Source organism: Gossypium arboreum, chromosome 1, assembly GCF_025698485.1.
Source record: "Gossypium arboreum isolate Shixiya-1 chromosome 1, ASM2569848v2, whole genome shotgun sequence".
Taxonomy (NCBI): Eukaryota; Viridiplantae; Streptophyta; class Magnoliopsida; order Malvales; family Malvaceae; genus Gossypium; species Gossypium arboreum.
Window position 1 is genome coordinate 19,478,259 of NC_069070.1, and position 23,107 is coordinate 19,501,365.

General features: G+C 31.0%; 2 protein-coding genes across 6 annotated transcripts; both read right to left on the reverse strand.

Annotated features, from left to right (window-relative positions):
- Positions 1 to 6,775: 6,775 nt before the first annotated feature.
- Positions 6,776 to 10,462, reverse strand: LOC108483675 (uncharacterized). 4 transcript variants are annotated; one of them, XM_017787204.2, is made up of 3 exons: positions 10,054 to 10,462; positions 8,747 to 8,894; positions 6,776 to 8,304 (listed from the first exon to the last, which is right to left on the reverse strand). In XM_017787204.2, the coding sequence occupies exons 2-3, from the start codon at positions 8,886 to 8,888 to the stop codon at positions 7,001 to 7,003; spliced, it is 1,446 nt and encodes a 481-aa protein (XP_017642693.1). In that variant the 5' UTR covers positions 8,889 to 8,894; positions 10,054 to 10,462; the 3' UTR covers positions 6,776 to 7,000. The 4 variants fall into 4 exon arrangements, with proteins under 4 accessions (XP_017642693.1, XP_017642691.1, XP_052883696.1 ...); XM_017787202.2 differs by having other exon boundaries at positions 10,247 to 10,449; XM_053027736.1 differs by lacking the exon at positions 10,054 to 10,462 and adding an exon at positions 9,939 to 10,030.
- A 788-nt stretch (positions 10,463 to 11,250) lies between these two features.
- Positions 11,251 to 13,280, reverse strand: LOC108482113 (40S ribosomal protein S19-3-like). Of its 2 annotated transcripts, none has more exons than XM_017785220.2 (4): positions 13,052 to 13,280; positions 12,560 to 12,650; positions 12,263 to 12,446; positions 11,251 to 11,575 (listed from the first exon to the last, which is right to left on the reverse strand). In XM_017785220.2, the coding sequence occupies exons 1-4, from the start codon at positions 13,133 to 13,135 to the stop codon at positions 11,503 to 11,505; spliced, it is 432 nt and encodes a 143-aa protein (XP_017640709.1). In that variant the 5' UTR covers positions 13,136 to 13,280; the 3' UTR covers positions 11,251 to 11,502. The 2 variants fall into 2 exon arrangements, with proteins under 2 accessions (XP_017640709.1, XP_052886240.1); XM_053030280.1 differs by having other exon boundaries at positions 13,057 to 13,268.
- Between the last annotated feature and the right edge of the window lie 9,827 nt (positions 13,281 to 23,107).

Sequence of the window (23,107 nt, forward strand, 5' to 3'; positions counted from 1 at the left end):
ATCTAAAAAAACTTGACGTACCGAATCGATATCACTCGTAAAAGAAAATTATTTGCGAATTAAATAATGTCTACACTCTCAACATCAATGATATTTGTATAGAGAAGAAAGATCAATCAACAATGTAAATTATGTTATAAATTTTAAAATATTATGGGATAAATCTTAAAATTACACATTAACTTTGGTTTAATGTATAATTTTATACAAGAATTTTGATTTTGTGTAATTTTATACATGAAATTTTGATTTGAGCCAATGCTCACAAACTATTAACACAATTACTAATATAACATCATTTTATATTTATATATTGCATACACAAATAATTATATTTATCCAACATAAAAATAAATTGATGTAGTTATTTGTTTAAATGTGTATAATTGAATGAAAATTTAATTTTTATACACATTTGAGTCACAATCAAAGTTTTATATTACACCAAATCAAAATTAGTATATGATTTTGAGATTTGTCCCAAATATTATTACAAGAAAGTCATTATAGATATACTAGATGTGTCTCTCATTATACTTCTAAAAATTAGAGTCAAATTTTGAATATAATATATATTAGTTAAATGTTAAATAATTAGTGAATCTATTTTTTTTTTTTGCTTTATGCAAAAACTGCAAAGGACAATATACAAAAATATTAATAATATTGATTAAATTAATTTATTCAAAATATTATAAGTAGATATGATAAAATCACTATGCTAAGGAAACTCTCAAGCCTTTAGAAGTTATATTTTGGCATTTTGGATGTGTTTTGTTATTTGGCATATGTTTGGGAACTTTATTGATCTTCTGATGAGTATCCTGTATTGGACTTTGATGATGGATTCTTTATGGTTTATGGATGGAACACCTAGTGAAATCATGAAGTGATGTTGTATGCCATGTTTATAAGAGTTTTAGACTTGTTTCTCTATGTCAATTGCGTTTGAAATGGTTTGGTATTATGGTACGCATGTTTGGTTGCATGCAAGGGATCCATTGCATGCTTGAAAATGTATTTTATTTTGCATTTTTGTACTTGTGTCTCGAGACATTAAAAGACCATAAAAATATTTTTGAGCATTTCATGTATTTTTGGGTAGAGGTCTTGAAACATTACTAGCTTATCTTAAATATAGAGTGTTAAGTCTCGAGATACAAAGTATCGAAGTTGAATTAGTGATTTTGCAACTTATGATCTTGAGATATGGTCCTATTGTCTTGAGACATCAAATTTAGAAGCAAAAAATGAAATTCATGGAGGTATGTTTTGAGACATGATTTTACTATCTTGAGACATCGCCCTACATTTTTATTGTGTTGACTCAAGAATCGTAACTTGACCTCATTTTTTTATTGTATTTGATCCTAGTTCTTGTTATAAGGGCATGTTTAAGTTTGATTTTCATGCATTACATGTCTTTAGTTGCCACGCTTTTGTATTGTAATTTTGATTGTTATTCTAATTATGTGTTTGAGTTGTTTCAATAACGAATATGACATTTTATATATGAATCTCTCCATTGGGTAGGGTATAAGATGTTACATGTAAAAGATTTAAAATCACCAATTCAACTACATGCCCATGCAATCATACAAAATTTTAAGAATTTTTTGTAAAAAAAATAAAATCTAAAAATAAAGAAAAACATACAAACACACAAAATATGCAAAAAAATTCCTAAATTACCCCTTCCCTACTTAATTGAACATTGTCCCCAATATCTCAATAAAAGATATAAAAAAAGAAAGAAAACTCTATTATTTAAGCTCTCAAAAAATTGATTGAAGTCCCCTCTTAAAAAAAAAAAAAAAAAACACTTCCTCCTCAAGTAAATGCAAAGCCAAAAAAACTATTAACTTTTTATTAGTGTCAATTTTATCTTCCAGTTACAAAGGAAAATTGGATAAAATTTGCCTCCTAACATTACATATTTATGTTTTCTGGGCCTTCTTTATGACCATTTGTGAAACTAAGATATTGGAGTTAAATTAATCAAGCATCGAATCAAAGTTTTTCAATGCAACTCAAGTTTCCTTGTTTAAAAAATCTAATCATAATGAGTTTTAAATATTAAGGAGATCTCGACCTTTCTATGTGGGTGGAAAATTGGTTGTAACCTGACAAATCATATTTCATGTATATATGCACTTTATTTGTTCAAGAAAGAACAGTCATTGTGAGTGCAATATTGTAAGTAAATTAAAGAGAGTTAAGCTTTCGAGGATAGAGTCTTAAAAGGATAGTGATCCTATTTAGAGATTAGGTGTAAGGTTACTACTTGATGAGTGAATAAGACTTAAATTACATCAGTGGATTAACTCTTTAAGTAAAACATTGTAAACATAAAAAGATCTCTGTAATAATTACCTGATACAATTTCACTTTGGATTATGAAATTTTTATCATATAAAATTTTACTTTCCAAAAAGACATATCATCTGCTTGAGATTTTTCATGATTACTCAAAAGGAAAAATTTAGTATTGATGACATTCCACTACCATTTTAGACTAATGTAGTTGATAATTCTTGTTTACCTCTCTAACCACTATTGATTCTAATTACAATTCCAAACTTTTTAATTTCTTCATCCCAATTTGGAACCAAATTCAAATCCTTTTTCATTCTTCAGAATTTTTACTTTTTATAATCAAATAAAAATAAACAGTAATCTAAGTTAGATTGATTTTTTTATCTTAAATGTTTAAATATAGATATAATAGTTTTTAATATTTTAAAATTTTAAGATAAATTATCATTTAATAAGATATCAAAACTCTAAGGCTAAAAGTATTACATTTCAGTCCCTTTACTGGAAAAAAGGGTAAATTAGCTATTATACCTTTCAAAACATACATATTAACCCCTTTATTAAAGTTTTTCTATTAAATAATGGCGTGGAATGTTAATTTAAATGGTTAATTACTAATTTGGTCTCTAAACTATAGCTAAAATATGATTTTGATTTTTAAAAACTTTTTCTTAACAATAATTCTAAAAATCTTTAAAATAAATATAATTTATTAAATTTATTAAAAATATTAAAATTTATGTTTAAAAATTTAGTAAATTTAGCCTTCAATATTTATAAAACTTGTCATTTTAGTTCTAATTCTAAAAGTTCAATATATTTTGGCCTTGATACTTACAAAATATATCAATTTAGTCTTAACTCTAAAAATTAAAACAAAATCATTTTAACTTTTATAACTCATCAACTAACTTATGTGGAATATTAAAATAAGAAAAAGAGTACACTCTTTCAAGTCACTTGCAAATGAACTCTAAAAAGTTGGGATAACATACAAAAAATTTAGGGTAAACTACACCAATTGCCCCGAAAATTTATTTAAAATTATAAATCAATCACCCAACTTTCAAAAGTTACATAATAGTTACTAACATAATCATATTGTTATATTTTAGTCACTAGTCCATTAACTACCATTAAAAGGATGATGTGGCACGTTAATTTAAATAGTTAATTACTAATTTAACTCTTGAACTATAGCTAAATTTTTATTTTGATACCTTTAAAAGTATTAAAATATTTAAAATAAATAAATCTGCTATTGATTTTTTTATCTTTTGTTATCTTTTTCTCTTAAGAAATCAAAGCCATTTTCATTAAAACAAAATCAAACCAATTTTTATTAAAGCCAAAATTTACACTCAAAGAAATCATTATTTTAAATTGGGCACTCTTTCAATAATGGAGAAATGTTTCCATTTTCAATAAAATTTTCAATTTTATTAGAACTATCTAATGCAATGAGACACAAACCTTACGGGTTGAAGACACTCTTCAGTGCAATTCTAAAAACATTTATTTCAATAAAATCATGGTTTTTATTACTGTTGAAATACAATCAAACCAAAGAAATAACACCATTACGGTAAATAAAATCTTTAAATTTTGTATCTATTTGGCGACAAAGAAGAAGATGAAGACAAGAAGCTCCTTTCGCTGCTTTTCTACCTTTGAAGACATGCTGACGATTTTGGGGTTTTATTTTAAATTAAAATTCCACTTTTTATCTTTTATTTCTTCTTATAAATTTAAAACATTATTTTCTAAATTTTCAAAACCCATCCTTGTTCAAAACTCAAAAATTTTTAAACTTAGTAACTTAAATATTAAAGCTTCTTATGGTATTAAACAATATGATCTTCAAATGGGAAAACTTATAATAGCTAAGGGGATGCGAAAATGAGTAGTTGAAATTTTATAACGGTGATTACACACCATCAGAAGATACAAAAGTACAGGTGATGTAAAAATGAGCATTTACTAAAGTGGAATAAAATAAACATTAAATAAATTTTAATGTACCTTTTAGTTGAAGCATAGACGATAAAAATAAAATTAAATATTAATGAAAACATGAAAAATTTGGAAGCGAGTAATCAAAATTTTTAGTCAATCTTGTTTTTTGCTTCAATCAAGTTTTTTTTTTTTTGCTTCAATCAAGCATGAGAAAATTTTGTTTATTTTTTGCGTTTTGTAAAATAGGGAAGAAAGCCTTGTAAAAAAATGATGGTTTTTCGGTTTCGTCTTGAAAATTTGATAAAAATTTTAAGATTTTTTTGTAAATTTTATAGATTTTTTACATATATATTTTGAACTTTTACAAATTTTGTACCTATAACTTTTATTTTTAAAAATTTTAATATAATTTTTAATATTATAATAATTTATATTTATTTTAAGATTTTTAATTTTTAGAATTATTGTTAAGAAATTTTTAAAAAATTAAAATTATATTTTAGCTATAATTCAAGTATCAAATTAATAATTAACCACTTAAATTAACATTCCACATCGTCATTTAACAGAAAAAATTTAACAGGTTATTTTATCCATTTTTCTAAAAAAGAAACCAAAATGCAATTTGCCCCTAAATATAGGGGCTTCCCCGATACTTTTGCCAAACTCTACGAGTTAGATTTTGGAAAGGGTTTTTTTCTCGTGCAATATGTATCCATTGTTATTCTAATTCTTTTTCTGCTTGTATAGCTACTCTATAGGGATGTTCAGACTTTGGTTAAAACCGAATTAAATGACCGAACTGATCTAATTCAGTTAATTGGTCTGTTAACTGATCTACTTCATTCGGAGGTTGATTAAAGGTTTTTTTGGAATTTCGGTTAACGATTAATTAAGTTCAAAATCGGGTAATTAACCAAACTTAATAAATAATATTATATATTATATGTATTAGGCTATTATTAATTCGGTTAATTCGGTCAAATGAATATTATTAATTTATTTGTTTTATATGTTTTATGCTTGTTTTAACAAAAATAAATAAAATATATAAATTTTGGTTCGATTAATTTGTTTTTGAAAAATTTTGGTTTGATTAACGGTTAAAAGATTAAAAATTCGATTAATACTAGTTTTATTTGACTAACCATTTGAACACCCTACTTCTCTATACTTTTTAATCTATATACAAAATCATTAACCATTCATTCAATTTTTATATAAATAAATGTGTTAAAAATTAAATATAATAATTAAACCATTTAATACCAGTTTATTTACAAGTGTCAAACTAGAAAAAGAAGAAGGAAAACTATAAAGTTGTAGAAGATTATAGAAAGTTAGGTGAATGAAAGTATAGATATATGATTTATTAAGATGTTACATTAAAATGGCATATTGAAAATATTTCTTGCAAAATAAGATGATAGCTTAATTGCTTTACCCACTTTTAGAGTAAGCTTTAAAACTATGAAATTATTTGGAAGTAGTAAAGGTAAGTCAAAATCCCATAGTTGAAATTGAAAGCAAAGTAAGAAACCTCACTTTGAAAAAGAAAGTTGGGTTTGGAATAGTCAACTTCTTTCATCATATCAACTACTATACCTTCAATTTAATCATCTTACTCTTTCATAATCAAACAACTCAACCAACATTTCTATTTAACAATATTTCCTTTGTTTTAAAACATACATCATAAACATTTTACTTTTGCATAACAAAGTTTACTTTTAAATAACATATTCAAATTTGCCTCTTACTCTTTTCTCAAACTATCCTTTATATATATATACATTAAAGTGTAATGGAGTAACAAACTTTAGTTACAAGTAAGAAATGTGTGAAAAACAGTTTTTAAACTAAAACCTTTTGACTCTAGAATACAATAAAATTATAAATAGTTGTTGTGAAATGTGTTGTTAGAGTACTCTAAATTGATTCATACTAGCAACTATTAATATGATATCTAAGAGGTTTAAATTCTATAGAAATAGATGATTGTTTTAAAAGATAATTAAAAATGAAACAGTAAAGTTGGTTTTCCAAATTTTGAATTCATTGATAGCTAATAACATTTTCCTATTAAAAAATTTTGATAATTTCTTCCACACACAGCTTGGAAATTACGTAGTGTGGTATTAGTACAGCTACCACTATTAAGGGGACCCATCACTTTGAGGATAACGCAGTTGCTAACAACTCCTAATCATCTTGTATTAAACTTAAGCAGTGGAGCAACATGTCACTCAACCATCAATTTGTGGGGCCTCGAGAGAGGCAGTAGAATTTCCTTTAGGAATAATGATTTATTCATCTTTTAATCTTTAAATTTTGATAAATCACTCTATAATGAGATTATATTGAGATATACATGTAAATATCATGTCAATATTCAAAAATATATGAGTTACTTTTAATAATTATAAAAATATCTGTATTATTTTAAAATTTTAAAAAATTAATTAAATTACCAGCCACTACATCTATATTTTCCCAAGTATAATGGGATAAAAATCAGTGGAAGTCTTATAAAAGATAATAGATAGCTTTACCTTAAAAGTACCACCTAAACCAAAAAGAATGGAACCCAATCACCATCTACAATTCTCTATGTTACAATGAAGGCATGTTTATATTATATGTGAATGATTGATTAATGAGAATTCAATCAGCCAAGGGAAAAGCTCCTATGATTTAATCCAAAACTGCTCTTTTTTCATCTCTAATATCATGGCCCATCTCTGAAATTCGTTTGGCAAGTTGGATATCTGGTATCCCATCCTTTGGGATAACATGGTTCCAAGACATATCCACGGTTACCACCATTGAAGTTGTCAGCAGGGACATGGTTTTCTTGTGAAGCACCCCCTGTATCAGATGATGTGCATGAGTCATCTTGGACTTCTCTTTCTCCTTGGGCGACATCGTTCAAGGTGTTCCCATGCACCTGATCCATGAGATCAGAACCACAGTTTCTAAACAACTTTCCACCATATGTTTCTGAATCTTTGGTAGCAAAATCTGAACTTTGGTTATCACAAGTTTCGTCTGCAATATCCTCATCAAGAACACACAAGCCATTTTCCTTGCTAGGATGATGAGCAAAATCCTCGTCACATACAGGTGATTCAACAACAGAGTCCTCATCTTCATCTGAGAACTCAGCTTCGTTGTTGCCAGAATCATCGGTCCCTTGCCACTCATCGTTATCACTATCGATAGTCATTGATTCACATCTATTCTGCTCAGATCTCTTCCGCAGCATAAACACATTGAAATAATAGCTGACAATATCTGCTTTGGTTCGATGAGGGAAGACAAAAGCAAGGCTGCCCCAGAAATTCCTCCCCAAGGATGCTGGATTATAGAATACAACTTTATGGAATAGCTGTTCCTCATGCTCACTCCATTTCTCTGCCACTACCTCACCCATGTCATAAAAACCAAGCTCCATAAATCTCTCGTGCCCAAGAGATTTTCGTAGTTCCTCTCTTGCTTCCAAAATGTGCTGTCTGACACACCTAACAGAATCCTTGTCCTCACAACTACAATTAGTTCTTCCATGTCCAACTTTTTCATCATAAGCAGAAGACTCTAAGTCAGGAATTGATATTATGCAAGTTCCAACCATTTCTCTCTCATATCTGCTAGTGGTTTCAGATACCTCCTCACAATTAGAAGCATTCCTAATGACCTGCGAGTCCCATTCAGGAATATCTGCTTGGTAATTAGGACCAACAAGAACTGGTTTCCTTGGAGGGTATTGCAAAAGTATAGAATAGATGTCTTCCAAACGAGCTACTGTCCTTACTGGACGTTCAGGGTTAAAACATTCTGCAAATGAAGGCATGTGAAGTGGTTCATCTGGCCACAAGTCTTCATCTTGAGTGCTAGAGGTGCCCAGGGAAGATATGGCAATGCAGCCAGGAATATTGGCTTCTAAATTCTCAGGATTTCCTTGGTGTTCAGTATCAATGGCATTTGCAAGCTTTTCATCGCACTTGGTGTTAACATTTGTGAATCTGCCCTCACCTTTACCCATTAGACATTATAATGCAGTAAGAAATAATTGAGAAGAGAGGGACAACAAATTGACATATTCGCTACTGAATCATCTGATAGTCTGTTGCTATTCAAAAAACCAGTGTTCTCAAATGGTAAAAACGCAGAACACATGAAAATGGACTCAAGAGTGACTCAGACAGTGAACTTTGATCCAGGCACAAGAAATAAGCACCTGAAAATAACTAAAATACAAAGGGCTTGGACTAAAGATTGAATAATCACCTGACTTTAGGTGCTAAAAAGGATTCATTCAAAACGGTGGATCAGGATTCATAACATGGATACATGTTTAATATTGGTCTCAATTACTATTTACATCATCAGTTACAATATAGATACAACGCCAAAAATAAGTGTCACATTAACATGCCAACCATGTGTAGTTTATGACACGCTAGAAATTCTGTACCTGAAGCATTAGAAAACGGGGCAGCGTCTTCAGGAAAAAGGGGTTCAGAAGATAAAACCCATTGATTACTATGTTCTGCTTGTCTTGGTTGCTTGCATGAAACCTCAAATACATCCTCGATAAAAGGCCGCTTATGTACCATGTTGAACTGCACCACAAAGTCAAAATCGATCAAATAAAGCAAAAGAGTTGTTGACAGAATTACTCAACTGTATCTTGAACCAGGAAGTAGCAACATCAAAGGCATATTGAACAATGACAAAAATGACAACAGCCACAAGAACAAGTCAACAAAATAAGCTATATAATAAAGGGAGCTAAGCAATAAATGCAAATATCAGATTATGCTGATTAAAATAAGCTATTCTACAATGACAACAAAATGCACTAGGATAAATCCCTGCATCCTCGAAGTTAAATCCCAATAACTTACTTAAGACATAAATAAATGAGGACTCAAACCACATTAGAATTGGATACAGTAAACGAATGTCATGAAACTATCAAATGATATATAGCAGGCATCCAACGATGACATTTCACACATGGAAAAACAAACACAAAGCAAAAATGGCCATAATTTATTTACTGTTGTATTGTAGATGACAGAACACTTAAGATTACTAAGTTCATTAAAAAGCTCACATGTTCATGTATCAATTCATGGAAAAAGTGAAGAAAAAAAGGTCATTATTGTTATAATTCATTTATTAATATTATTATTATTATTATCATGTGAGAGGTGTGTCAATCTGGGTATCATGTCCTGGTACTGACTTGGCTTATTAAAAGAATTACTATTTTCTAAAAAAAATTTAATTTATAAATAAATTTTTTTATTTGGAATTTAAACGAAAAAATTTTATTTTAATACCTCAGAAATATGTCCTTCCTCCCCATGATCGGTCGGGTAACAATTTGGAAATTATGTGTTAATTAGCGAATAATAAAGGGATTAAGATTGCGATATCAGATGCGAATTAACATTCCCTGAGTCAATTAAACGAAAAACAACAAAAGCCCAATTCCCCAATAGAACCTAACACTAGATCTAGAAATTGTTAAGGAAATCTATAAATTTGAGGCTGATTCACAGACAAAACATCAATTCCCAACAAATGCAACCCAAAAGGTTAACAGATCTATAGATCAAACAATCTTTTAATGAACCGAAACCTAGAAATCGATTAACCTTAAAATTTTGTTTTTGAAAACTAATTTCAAATCAAACCGGAATCCAGATCCAGAAAACTCCAACCCCAGAAAAGACATAATCGAAATATACAGATCGATAAGGAAAAATTAACCTTATTAACAGATCTTAGAAACGAGAAGAAAAATAAAATAAAATCGTATAGGTGGGCAGAGAAAGAAGAAATTTAATGGAAATCCTAGGTTGATTTTATAATTAAAAAAGGATATCAAATCAATTGAGAAGCGATGGAGATCGAAATTGGGGATTTTGTTAATGACAAAAAGGAAGTAAAAAGATAGGGTTACCTTGTTTTTCCGTAACAAATCAGATATGTCGGAAAATTGAAATAGCCAAAAAAAGGACACGTATCTGGTGATAATTACGGGGAGGGCCACTCGAGCTAATGGAATAGAAAAAGGGCATATCTGTAGGATCCCCTTTGTATATTATGGGGTTTATATTTTATAAGCGTTTGGCGAATCGCAATTTGACCGGTTAGCTTATGCAAAACTTACACGTTGCATTTTATGGTGGGTGAGGTGGAAAATTTTATTTTCTCTTCTTACTTCTTAGTTGGTTTTATTATAAGGATAGTTCTAGAATTTATAGAAATAAATAATATTAAGAATTGATTAAAATTCACTATTATTTTAATTATCTTACAATTTTAAAATTTTAGTAAATGATAATTATTAAATTCATTAAATTTTATTATTTTAAAATTTGAAGTAGAAAACATATAATAATAATATAACATCATATCAGCTTGTTATCTTCACCTATTATTCTAAAAATACATATATTAATTAAAAGATTTAACTTTTATTGTTTTGCATTAGAATTAAAATTTTGAAATTTGAAGAATACAGATTAAATTTATAACTTTACACATAATACAAGATTAAATAGCAAAATAAAACTCCAAAAGAATTTAACTACTATCATTTGGTCGAGACTAAAGTTTCAAAATTTGAAAATTACTGGAGCTAAATTTGACCAATTCAAAGAATACATAAACTAAATTTGATCAAGTTCAAGACTACTGGCAAAATATTTATAAAATTAAAAATATGTTTAAAATTATTGTTTAAAAATATGATTATAAATTTAAAAGAAATATTTTAATAAACATATTAACAAGGGAGAGTAAAATTTTACCTAAACTTCCCCCAAATCCAACCTTAAAATTTTCAATGGAAAAATCAACCCAACCCATCCCTGAATTCGATTTTTTTTTAAAAAAAAAAAGAAAAAGGAAATCCTATAAAGCCAAAGCAAGCTTGAAATTAGTCAATTTCGAATACACCAATTTTAAGTCAAGAAACAGGCAGCGCAATGGAAGCAAGCTTGAAATTAGTCAATTTCGAATACGCCTATTTTAAGTCAAGAAACAGGCAGCGCAATGGAAGTTAAGAGAAAAAAATTAAAATAAAATAGAGAGAAGAGAATGAAAACATGACATACAGACCAAAGAGATAACTGATTTAACACTACCTCCTGAAACCTTCCTCTTTCAAACAAAAACTAATTTTTAGCCATAGGAAAGCATTTACTTAATTTCTCAAGGGGCAACCGTGATCCTTCCAGCAACCTGATCGAGATCCCGTTGGCCGTTTGATGTGATTTTCCGACCACTGATACACAGGGATATGATTTTAGTTTATATAACATATGAAAGAATGTTGATTATATGCAAATATAAAGAAAACAGGATGATACATGATATAAATAAGCTTTTCCTATGTTACTCAGACCAGGGTGTGGCAGTCGAATGCGGAATGTCTCATAGATGAGTACATCAAATTATTTGGAGAGATTTGAAAAGGTTATATCCCCATGTCCATGTCCAAATATGTGTTGGATACAGGTAGTTGAAGAAAAATGGAAAATGGAAGCAACACAGAGGTGTTCTCCATACTAGTATCTGCTATACAGTAACTAAATCTTTTGAAAATATACATTTTATGATCTGAAGAGATTAATGAAAGGAAAATCTTGCATGGTTAAATAAAATATCAATACTCAAAATTTTAAGAGCTAGTTCTGCTATAGTCCTAAGGTCATAAATTCTATTTTCAAAGATTTTCTAGCAACAGTCCTGAGAACATCACAGGTCACAAGGCATTTTCATGCACACATGCTTCGATGCAATAATGTCTCTTACACTAAAGTAGACAAGATAATTGCAGCATCCCAGCCTAGTAAACAGATTACAGTCAAAAGTATGTCTTTACCAATCCTTGCATTATTAATAGCATGAAGAATCAATCAGCTTGATACATTCAAAGGACTTGAGCTAATAACACACGAAAAATACTCACCCCTTGGTATCAAGATCAATGATGTTCACGTTTTGCAGTTGCTGGAGAATATGACGAGCAACAGAGCCACTGCTCTTGCAGAAATGACATGGACGGCTGCCATTTCTCTTGGCACCTCCATATATCCTCCTGAAGGCACCAACACCAAGACCTCCTCTCAAGTAGATTTTCCTCGCCATCGAAGCTACAAAGTCATGGACAACAATGACATATGAGAATATAGTTGCACTGTATCCTTCAGTGCTTTTAACAGTATATCACACGGTAAAGGGATTATGGAGCGAGATATCTACATACCAGCTCTAATATAGTACCAATCAGAGTCGTATGGAGGAAGCTCCTTTAGTTTACCACCCTTGACAATATCAGTCCATGGAGGAAGCTCAATCTATCAAAAACCAAAGGAGAAAGGGAATATGAGGAATGAGCTTCTATCAATGAAGTAAACCCTTATTCCTTCATGTTCTTTAAATTTCTCGAAAAATAACGTAAATGCTAAAAAGGAACAAATTACAAATTATATATACATATGAGAGAGCAAGCTGTTCAAGCTTTACTTCAAATTTACTTGCTTTAGGCTCCTTTCTTGAAAATTTTATACAATGATCATCTTTTTAATAATACAAATTTCCCATAATCAGAAGACTCTTCCAATTAAATATAAAAAAAGAGGGAAATTTGAATTAAAGGAGAAAACACCAAAACAAGAAAGAAGGCAGCGAAATCTACAAACTCAAAGTAAAGATTAAAGGGAGAAAGGGATGAATTTGCAATAATAATAAAAAAAACCTTGCCGGAGCGCTTGAGATGGGCTGCATAGGCCTTCACGAACTCATGGGGAGAAACATCCTTAACAGTTCTCGCTGCCTCCATTTTTATTTTTTTTCTGGCTTAGAGTATGAAGTTTGAGCTTAGGCGAGTGGGACCAACAGGCCACAAACTCTAGGGTTTTAAGGTTTTACGCTTCAAACGTTACTATACTATTTTAAACTCAGTCGGAACAACTCAATTAAAAACTCACTTCACAAGATAAAAGGCTTTTTTTGCTAAAATAATCCAAATTAATTCATTAATTACAAAAATAACCTAAAAAAATTACATAGGTAAGTGACCTAAAGTCCATAATGACCATCAGTGCCGCACACACCAATAGTAATTTTTTGGAGTGTCTCATCATTGTATCAGGTAACATTAGTATGTATTTTTTAAATTACACGTGAAAAATATTGATATTCATAAGAAAGAAAAAAAAGGAAAAAAATATTTTTTAATAAGTATTACTGGTGTGTCAAGCAACAGCGATAATTTTTAATATATATATATGATTTTTGAGTGTTTCCAATGTGTCAAACAACACCAATAAATAAATTTAAAAAAAAATGTATTGTCAATGTCTCATGCGACACCTGTGAAAATATTAGAAAAGAAACAAGTGAAACAAGAAAAAAAAAACTAAAAAGAAACTATTGAAATAGGAAAAAAAAGATACAAGAGAGAAAAAATAAAACATGGGAAAGGAAAAATAGATATGAAAGACAACTTAATATTTAAAGAGTAAACTATTAAAATAGTCATTTTTATTTCCATCAGGTTACATTTTAGTCACTTATGTCTGAAATGTTACGTTTTAGTCACTTACATTAACTTGTTGTAATATTTTAGTCATTGAGCTGTTAATTGTCATTAACGATGTAACAGTAAGCTGACGTGGCACGTTCAATCATCATTTCAAACAAATATTTTAGGTTAAATTATATAAGCAGTCCCCATTTTTTTCGTTTTGAGTAATTTTTTTTATGTTCTTTTAAATTTTCTTTTTTTTTTATTTTTTTTTCAGTCTCTTCCAGTTCTTCCTCTATTTTCCTCCCTTTGTAATGCCCCAAAATTTTGAATGTTTAATTGTCGTATTATATTGTAATTAAATTTCTGTATTTGTGGCTATGTGCTTTGTGTATGTGTTTGAGGTTAGAGGTTCAAGCCGAGTTTTTAAGAAGTTTTGCTCTTTTGTTTAAAATTAACCTCAACACTTGAGCCTTTGATTTAAGTCTATTTCCATACTAATTTGTGTTAAGAATGAGCCTACTAATTCACTAGTTAAGAATTTGTCTACTCTCTGATCCTGTGTTTAAGTCTTGACGTTGGTATTACAAAAATTTAGCTAAATGTTAGAAATCTATTGGAAGTTAAATTAGATTCTAAAACGTTATTTCTTTTTCTTCTCTTTTCTTTTCTTTTACATTTTTCTTTTTTCTTTTGATTTTTTTCTTTTTGACTGTGTTTGGCGAATGGTTGTTGGAAACAATTGAGGGTCCTAAGTTGTTCGACGCGCTGTTAGAATATCTCCATGTAAGTTCTATCATTAAGTCTTGTGTTTCTGCGAAGTTTTGTTGGTTTCCATTTGTGTATTTAAATTGAGATTTCTCTCACTATTTCACTTGAATTCTCTGTTAAATTGTCATTGATCTCTTCCCCTTAGGCGTGAATACTGAGGAAAGTGGTCATTCACGTGTTGTTTCGAGTTAGTTCTATCGATTTGTTGGTAAGTGTTCGTTTGTTGGAAGTTTCATGTCGAGGTTCTTGACATAATTGTTTGAGTATTAATGTATGTGATTTTTATTAATTTAGGTGCTTGATTGGCTGTTAGATGGAAATTATGTTTCGGGATTTCTTTGCGTTGTTCTTATGTCAACACGTTATCAGGTGCATACCAAAAATGTAACACCCCTAACCTGTATACATCACCGGACTAGGGTTAAAAGGCATTACTGGACATATCGAAACATTTTTCAAACATTTTCACAATCAAAAGTCATGCATTGTCATATCATAGTCAAACATCAACATTAAGTCCCTTTCTTAGGTCAATGAGACCATAAACATGCATTAGAAAGATGTCGGGACTAAACCGAACACATACAAAGTTTTTTTTTAAACTTAACAATTTTTTTAAGTTACAAAGGTCACACGCCTATGTGGTTAGGCCGTGTGCCTCACACGGCATTAGACACTTCCGTGTGTCTAGGCCGTATCAAAATAGAGCATACATACTAACTTATCCACACGGCCACAAGACACGCCCGTGTGTCTAGCCCGTGGTCGAAATTGACTTGGCCACACAGCCTGGCACATCTACCCAGGCTCATTTCAAAATGGCCCTCAAGCAACACGACAGAGACACACACCGTGTCCCTGCCCGTGTGGGCAAAAATAAGCCATTTACAATGCCAATATGCCACCCATTTGGGTCCTCCTTACAATTCTAAAATCAAGCATCATATACCACATTTTCAGCCAATTTCAATCTCAAAACATACACCATTCAAGTCATGTAATCATCAAGTTATTTCATGCTCAATATCTATACCAAATCATACCAAAATCATAAGCCAAATTCATCCAATCATATGTTATCAACATATCAATTTCTTATCCATCTTCATGCCAAACTTATACCAAATTTAACAATTAAGCACATACCAACTTGACCATTTCATTTAGTCATTCATATGCATCATATCATAACATTTTCTCATCACATAAACCATAACAAAACCAAATCATATTCACAATCATTATCAGGCCATATCACATGGCAAAACATATATTTACATCTCTAAACATATTCACACACTTTTAGCCTATACATGCCACATAACCAAATCTCAAAACATTATTTACCGAAATAATAATCGAATAGTGTGATGACGTCTCCATCGACTTCCAACCCGAGCAGATCTCTGAACATCTATAAATATAGAAAAAACATACAGAAAAAACTTCGAGAGCTTAGTAAACCATAAGCAAATAAATCTTCACAAGATCATGTATATAATTCAACTTGAATAAGCCAAATTTAGTTAACTTCATACACATATTCAATCATTTATCTTATATAATCCAACATCACCACGTTAAGTAACTTCATTAAGCTTATTTATCGGTGAACATATAAACTATTCTCTCAATTTCAAATAATGACCAATAAATCATTCATATAAATTAAACTTGAATAATTTCATTACATAACTAACCGAAACATGGTCATTTATTACATTTCATGCATAGAAATATATCATTTTCTTTTTATGCATTTCAAAACCCAAATTGTCATAACAAGTCACACATCCAAACCATGTTCCATTTTACCATAATTCTCATGCCCGAAACCTAGAACCACAATTTCATATAACGAGCATATATAACATGTCGTTCATTATTATATATTACACATGTCATTTTTTGAATCATACTCGTCTTTTGAATCATACTCACATTTCATATCAGAATTTCATATACAAATCACATGTACCTGAATCATATATGGCAAAACACAATTACAATACCACATTTTTCATATAATTCATTTAATCATAGCTCACTAGCTAGTATCCATATCTCATTTTCACATAGATCATATATCAATTGATCATAATCTTACTCACTTTCATTGCTTAATTTCATATACATCGCAACATACCTAATTTGGATGCACATTCATATACTCATTTATTTCTCGAAATGCCCGTTGAACCGTTCGGAATCAATAAGGATGCTCGGATAGCTCATAAGCTCGTACAATGTCAACATCCCCGACGTGGTCTTACATGTAATCAAATATCGATGCCACTGTCCCAGGCAGGGTCTTACACTTAATCAAAAATCAAGCATCAAAGATTTATTCTTTATCATCAAACAAAAATTTCATCACATTATCAACAATGGAAAATCTCAAATTCATCATCAATTCCGAAAATTAAAGCATGGACTAAGTAATATTCGAAGCAACGATCTCAAAAACGTAAAAATTATCGAAAACCGAACAAAACACATACCCGAATTTAGCTTCCTAAGTGCCGAAAATTAAACACAACCATGGCTTCTTTTCTTCTCCACATTCGGTCATGAAAAGGGATGAGTACTCCACTATCTTTTTGATTTGTTTTATTTATTTCATAATAATATTACATTTACCATTTTAACATTTGTAATTTAATTAGAAAACCTTATAACATAAGCCCATAACCGTCCAAGCTATGAATTAATGGACTAATTTCATTTTAAGGCCTCCACATTAAAAGAACATATCATTATAACACTTTAACAAATAACTAGCCACTTTTACAATTTACGTGATTAAGTCCTTTTTGCAAATTAAGCACACAAACGATAAAATTTTCGTACGAAAATTTTACACATATCAATTCACATACTTTAAGCACGGAATATAATATTAAAATATTTTTCTAAATTGGATTCGTGGTCTCAAAACCACTGTTCTGACTGGGGTCTAAACCAGACTGTTACAGAAAACCCGATTTCAGCGAATTTCGAACGCTGAAAAAACATGACTGTCGACGTCATACAATCGTGTGCCAGGTTGTGTAACTCACTGATTCACAATTTAGAGACACACAGGCCAAGGACATGGGCGTGTGCCCAGGCGTGTAACTCATTGATTCACAACTTAGAGATATACGAGCCAGGGATACGAGCTTGTTCCCAGGCCGTGTGACTCACTAAGTGTGCAAAAAGGACTCCACAGCTAGAGGACACGAGCTTGTGCCTGGCTGTGTGAAACACACAAGCAGGAACACTGGCATTTAGGGCGTGTGGATCCGTGCAAGCCTTATATAGTGTCTGTATGATCTGAATTGAACCGTATAAGTTGCTATCTAATGATCCGAGACTAAATAGTTGAGTATCTGAACTTATATTGAATGTTATAACTGTAATGGTATTGACCTGTACTATCTAAATATGAACTGTATCCGAGCACCGTGTGTACATTCTTAATGACTGACATTTGTAATTTACATCTGCATGGTATAAAGAATGTGTAAAAGAGGAAGTGATCTATTCTGGTTCAGTGGCCAAGCCACAGACTATATCTAAATCTAGTGTTTTATTGCAACCTGACCTGGCAGCTAATCTACAATCATATCGAACGTGTCGTACCGACACTACATGGTGTGTAGAGCTAGATGGGTATTAAAACCTTTAACGGTGTGTTGGGTTGGTCCAAGATAGTGTATAGCGGATGGGGTAGGAAAACTACATCTGTATCTATTCTGTACTAATTCTGATCCTGGATTGTTTTGTCTTCATCTAATTTGCTAATACCATATTAAATATCCTTTGGTTCGGATTTTGAAAACGAATTTGGGAAATCACTATTATATTGATAATTCTATTTGACTTTGTAATACCCCTACCCGTAATCATTGACGGAATAGGGTACGAGGCATTACCGAAGTTTACGAATTAATTTTTTTTTATATTCAATATAGCCCCTTTATAAATATCTAACCTTCCCTGCAATATTAAATCGAGACCAATCCACATCAACCAAATCAATTCAACATATTTTCAAGATAAATTCATGCATATTTATGAGATAACGTCATCACATATCTAAAACCAGGTTTGTTAACCATACTAATGGCTAACTTTACATTCATTTCACGTTAACATTTACTTTGTTAGCTTATACATGCTATTGATTTCCAAAATAAAGTTTCTTTATATACCGAAATCCTGAGGTTGACAGTGTGATGTGTCTCCAACCAAATCCGACCTCCGAGCTCTTAACACTACAAAACAGGGAAAAAGGAAACAGGGTAAGCACTTCGTGCTTAGTAAGCTCATGTAACAAGAATTATACTTACCTAATATTTTCAATACAATACAATAAACATTCATATATCCATTCAATGCATTATTACCCTAATATGCACAAACTCAACATTCAAGTTAGTACAATAATTTCCATGTACCAATAATATATACCATGATTGATGAGCTCATCAATAACATAATTTCCATTTCCTTGTTATTTTTTTATACTTATCCCGTTGAATTTATCGAAATTTCGACGGATTTTCAGAGGTACACTTTTAGTGTACAATTCCGGGTCCATCAATTCATATTCATGTGAACACATTTCCATTTCGAGAGCACACTCCCGAACCTCAACCTTGCAATGGATTACCATCCAGCTAAATCCTCAGAATATAAACTCATAGAGTATTGTCGGGATTACCACCCAGCTAAATCCCTGCAACGACAATTACTCTAATGAGCTTGGATCCGAATTACCACCAAAGCTAAATTCAGACCCTAATTCGGATTACCCGTCCGGCTAAATCCATTTCACACATATTCTTCTGGAAGGCTATATCAGATAGGATCACCCGTCCTGCTAGATCTTTTTACCGTCAATTCCTTTTCGAGATCCATCGAATTTTCCTTTCATTCAACCGGATTTCTTCCCATTTTATCAAATATATCAATGTTTCATTAATTTTCATACAATGAACACTCAAATCATATTCACATCAATAACATACAATCTCAAGCATTTAAGAATATAATTCAAGTTACACGAACTTACCTTGATACTTGTTTGTAAACAATAAAATCTACTAATCCCGAACTTTTTCCTTTCCTCGATCTAGCTTCAGATTTAAATCTTCCGGATCTAAATAAATAAATTTAATTATCAATTTAATACATTTCATGTTCATATGCAACATTCTTTATAATTCAACTATTATTTATAGTTCATTCAAAGTGTCTACTTGAGTCATAGTCACTAAATTATTTATAACTTGAGCTACTGAACTCCAAATTAAGATCCGTTAATTTTACCTGAAACTAGACTCATATATATTTTACATAAAATTTTCAGAATTTTGGTTTATCCAATAAGTACAGTTTATTCTTTAAAGTCACCCATGTTCTCATTGTCGACGCTTCAATTCTTCTTCACTAAAAATTAATTATCTTTTCATAAAGAATTCAAATAATGTTATCATTTGTTTTTCTTAAAAATAGACTCATTAATGATTCTAGACATATAAATTTAAGCCCATAATTGTTTTTATTCAATTTTTTATGATTTTTCAAAGTCAGAACAGGGGAACCCGAATTCATTCTGACCTTGTCTCACAAAATTCATTATATCTCAAAATTTACAAATCCATTGCTTATTTCTTCTATGAGAAACTAGACTCAATAAGCTTTAATGCCATTTTTTTTCATCTTCTAATTCGATTTCTATAATTTATGGTGATTTTTCAAAGTTAGTCTACTGCTGCTGTCCAAACTATTTTTGTGCAAGCTATTTATTACTCCCCTAAGCTTGTAATAAATGATAATTTAGTCCCTACTCAATTAGTCTCTCAATTGAGCTGTTTTTTCTCAATTAACATTTTATTCTATCACCTTAAACTAATTTACAACCTTTAGGAATCAGAATTTCAGCAATAGACTTTAATCCCAAGCATTTTCACAATTAGGTCCTAAAAATCAGTTTCTATTGAAATTACCTAATAAAATCATCTCATAAACAAATTAAAGCTTTAATTTCATTCTATTTCATCATAAACTTACAGCACTCAACCATGGTGACTTTCAATTTCATCCATGAAATCAAAAACTAATAAATTTAATAGTAGGACCTAGTTGTAAAAGTCATAGAAACACAAAAATTACAAGAAAAAGGCAAGAATTAACTCACTTGGTGCAAAAATTATGAAATAACAGCTTAGAGAACCGTCCTATAGCATTTTTAGCTGCTGGAATTGAAGAGAAATGAAGAGAAATCTAGATATTTCCTATTTAGTCCTAGTTTTATTTAGTTAATTTTACAATATTCCAATTTTACCCTTAATTTATCAATTTTTCTGCTGATTTCATACCCTTGCCGTCCAGCCCAATTAACTTTTGGGTCTAATATCCTTTTAAATCCTTTCTCATTAGACTTTTAAGCTATTTAATCATTCTAGCAACTTTTACACCTATTACAATTTAGTCCTTTTCATTTAATTGACTACCCAAACATTAAAATTTCCTAACGAAATTTTAATACCACATTAATAACATTTCATAAATATTTATAAAATTATTTTTGACTCATTTTTACGAGATAGAGGTCTCGATACCTTGTTTTTACCCAATTTCTTCAATAATTTCTTTTTCTATCTAGTCACTAAATCGGTAAAATTTTTCTATCAATATTTTCATACAATTTTCCTATCATATAAATTTTCATGCAAAAATATTGAAATAAATTTCTTTTTAAATCGGATTTATGGTTACAAAACCATTGTTCCGATAATTTTGAATTTAGGCCATTACAACTCTCCCCCCTTTAAGGATTTTCGTCCTCGAAATCTTACCAATAAAGAGATTTGGGTATTGTTTCCTCATTGCCTCCTCCGGTTCCCATGTCGCTTCCTCAATCCCGTGCTTTTGCCACAATACTTTCACCAAATTTATCTTTTTATTTCTAATCTCTTTTGTCTCTCGTGCCAATATCTTGACCGGTTCTTCACTGTAAGTCATATCTGGTTGAATCTCCACTTCTGTCGGAGAAATAACATGTGAAGGATCTGATCGATATCATCGTAACATAGATACATGAAAAACATTATGGATTCTATCAAGTTCCGGTGATAATGCCAATCGATAAGCGACCGGTCCAATTCTTTCTATGATTTCGTATGGCCCGATAAATTTTGGACTCAGTTTACCCTTTCGACCAAATCGGAGGACTTTCTTCCAATGAGACACTTTCAGGAATACCTTCTCACCGACTTGAAATTCAATCTCTTTTCGTTTAAGGTCGGCATATGATTTTTGACGATCGGAAGCTGTTTTTAGACTATCTCGAATAACATTTACTTTTTCTTCTGTTTCCCGGATCAAATCAATCCCATGTATCTTCTTTTCACTAAGCTCTGTCCAATATAACGGTGTTCTACATTTTCTACCATACAAAGCTTCATAAGGAGCCATTTTAATACTGGACTAATAACTGTTATTGTAAGCAAATTCAATCAAAGGTAGATACCTCTCCCAATTACCTTCAAACTCTAGTATACAACATCGGAGCATATCTTCCAATACTTGAATTACACGCTTAGATTGACCATCTGTCTGAGAATGAAATGCAGTGCTGAAATACAACTGAGTACCCAAGGCTTCTTGCAATTTGTCCCAGAAACGAGACGTAAATTAGGGATCTCTATCTGATATAATAGAGACAGACACTCCATGTAGCCTGACAATCTCAGATATGTACAGTTCAGCTAGTTTATCTAAAGAATAATCCATACGTGCCAGAATAAAGTGAGCTGACTTTGTCAATCGGTCTACAATCACCCAAATAGTATCTTTTTTCCTCGGAGACAAAGGTAACCTCGATACAAAATCCATAGTGATTCTTTCCCATTTCCATTCCAGTATAGTAATTGGCTGAAGTAACCCCGAAGGTACCTGATGTTCAGCTTTAACTTGCTGACATATTAAACACCTTGATACAAACTCAGAGATATCACGTTTCATTCCCGACCACCAAGACATCTTTTTCGGATCATTATATATTTTATTACTCCCGGATGTACAGACATTGTATCTTTGTGAGCCTCGCGTAAAATCTTCAGATGAGCTCAATTCGAGGTACACATACCCTACCTCCGAATAATAAACAACCATCGAACCAATCAAATTCGAATCATTACGACTCACACTGTGCCCGCTTAACTTGTAACTTCTCATCATTCTTCCGAGCTTCACATATTTGCTGTAAAAATGTCGGTTTAGCTCTTAGTTCGCTAGGATTGAACCATCATCACCAATGATAACCGGGTATTCATAGCTCGTAAAAGCAAACAAAGATTTCCGCTCAAAGCATCACCACAACATTAGCCTTACCGGATGGTAATCAACAATCAAATCATAGTCCTTTATTAGTTCAAGCCACCGTTTGTCTCAAATTCAAATCTTTCGTGTCATCAAATATTTCAAGCTTTTATGATCGGTATAAATATGAGATTTCTCACC

What these genes read in the sequence shown, in the direction of transcription:
- LOC108483675 (XM_017787204.2), bottom strand. Translation starts at nt 8,888, where the DNA reads ATGGTACATAAGCGGCCTTTTATCGAGGATGTATTTGAGGTTTCATGC. An exon ending in CCCGTTTTCTAATGCTTCAG is followed by an intron (nt 8,305 to 8,746) that starts GTACAGAATTTC and finishes TAATGGGTAAAG; the next exon opens with GTGAGGGCAGATTCACAAAT.
- LOC108482113 (XM_017785220.2), bottom strand. Translation starts at nt 13,135, where the DNA reads ATGGAGGCAGCGAGAACTGTTAAGGATGTTTCTCCCCATGAGTTCGTG. An exon ending in ATCTCAAGCGCTCCGGCAAG is followed by an intron (nt 12,651 to 13,051) that starts GTTTTTTTTATT and finishes GGTTTTTGATAG; the next exon opens with ATTGAGCTTCCTCCATGGAC. An exon ending in TTGGTACTATATTAGAGCTG is followed by an intron (nt 12,447 to 12,559) that starts GTATGTAGATAT and finishes ATGACTTTGTAG; the next exon opens with CTTCGATGGCGAGGAAAATC.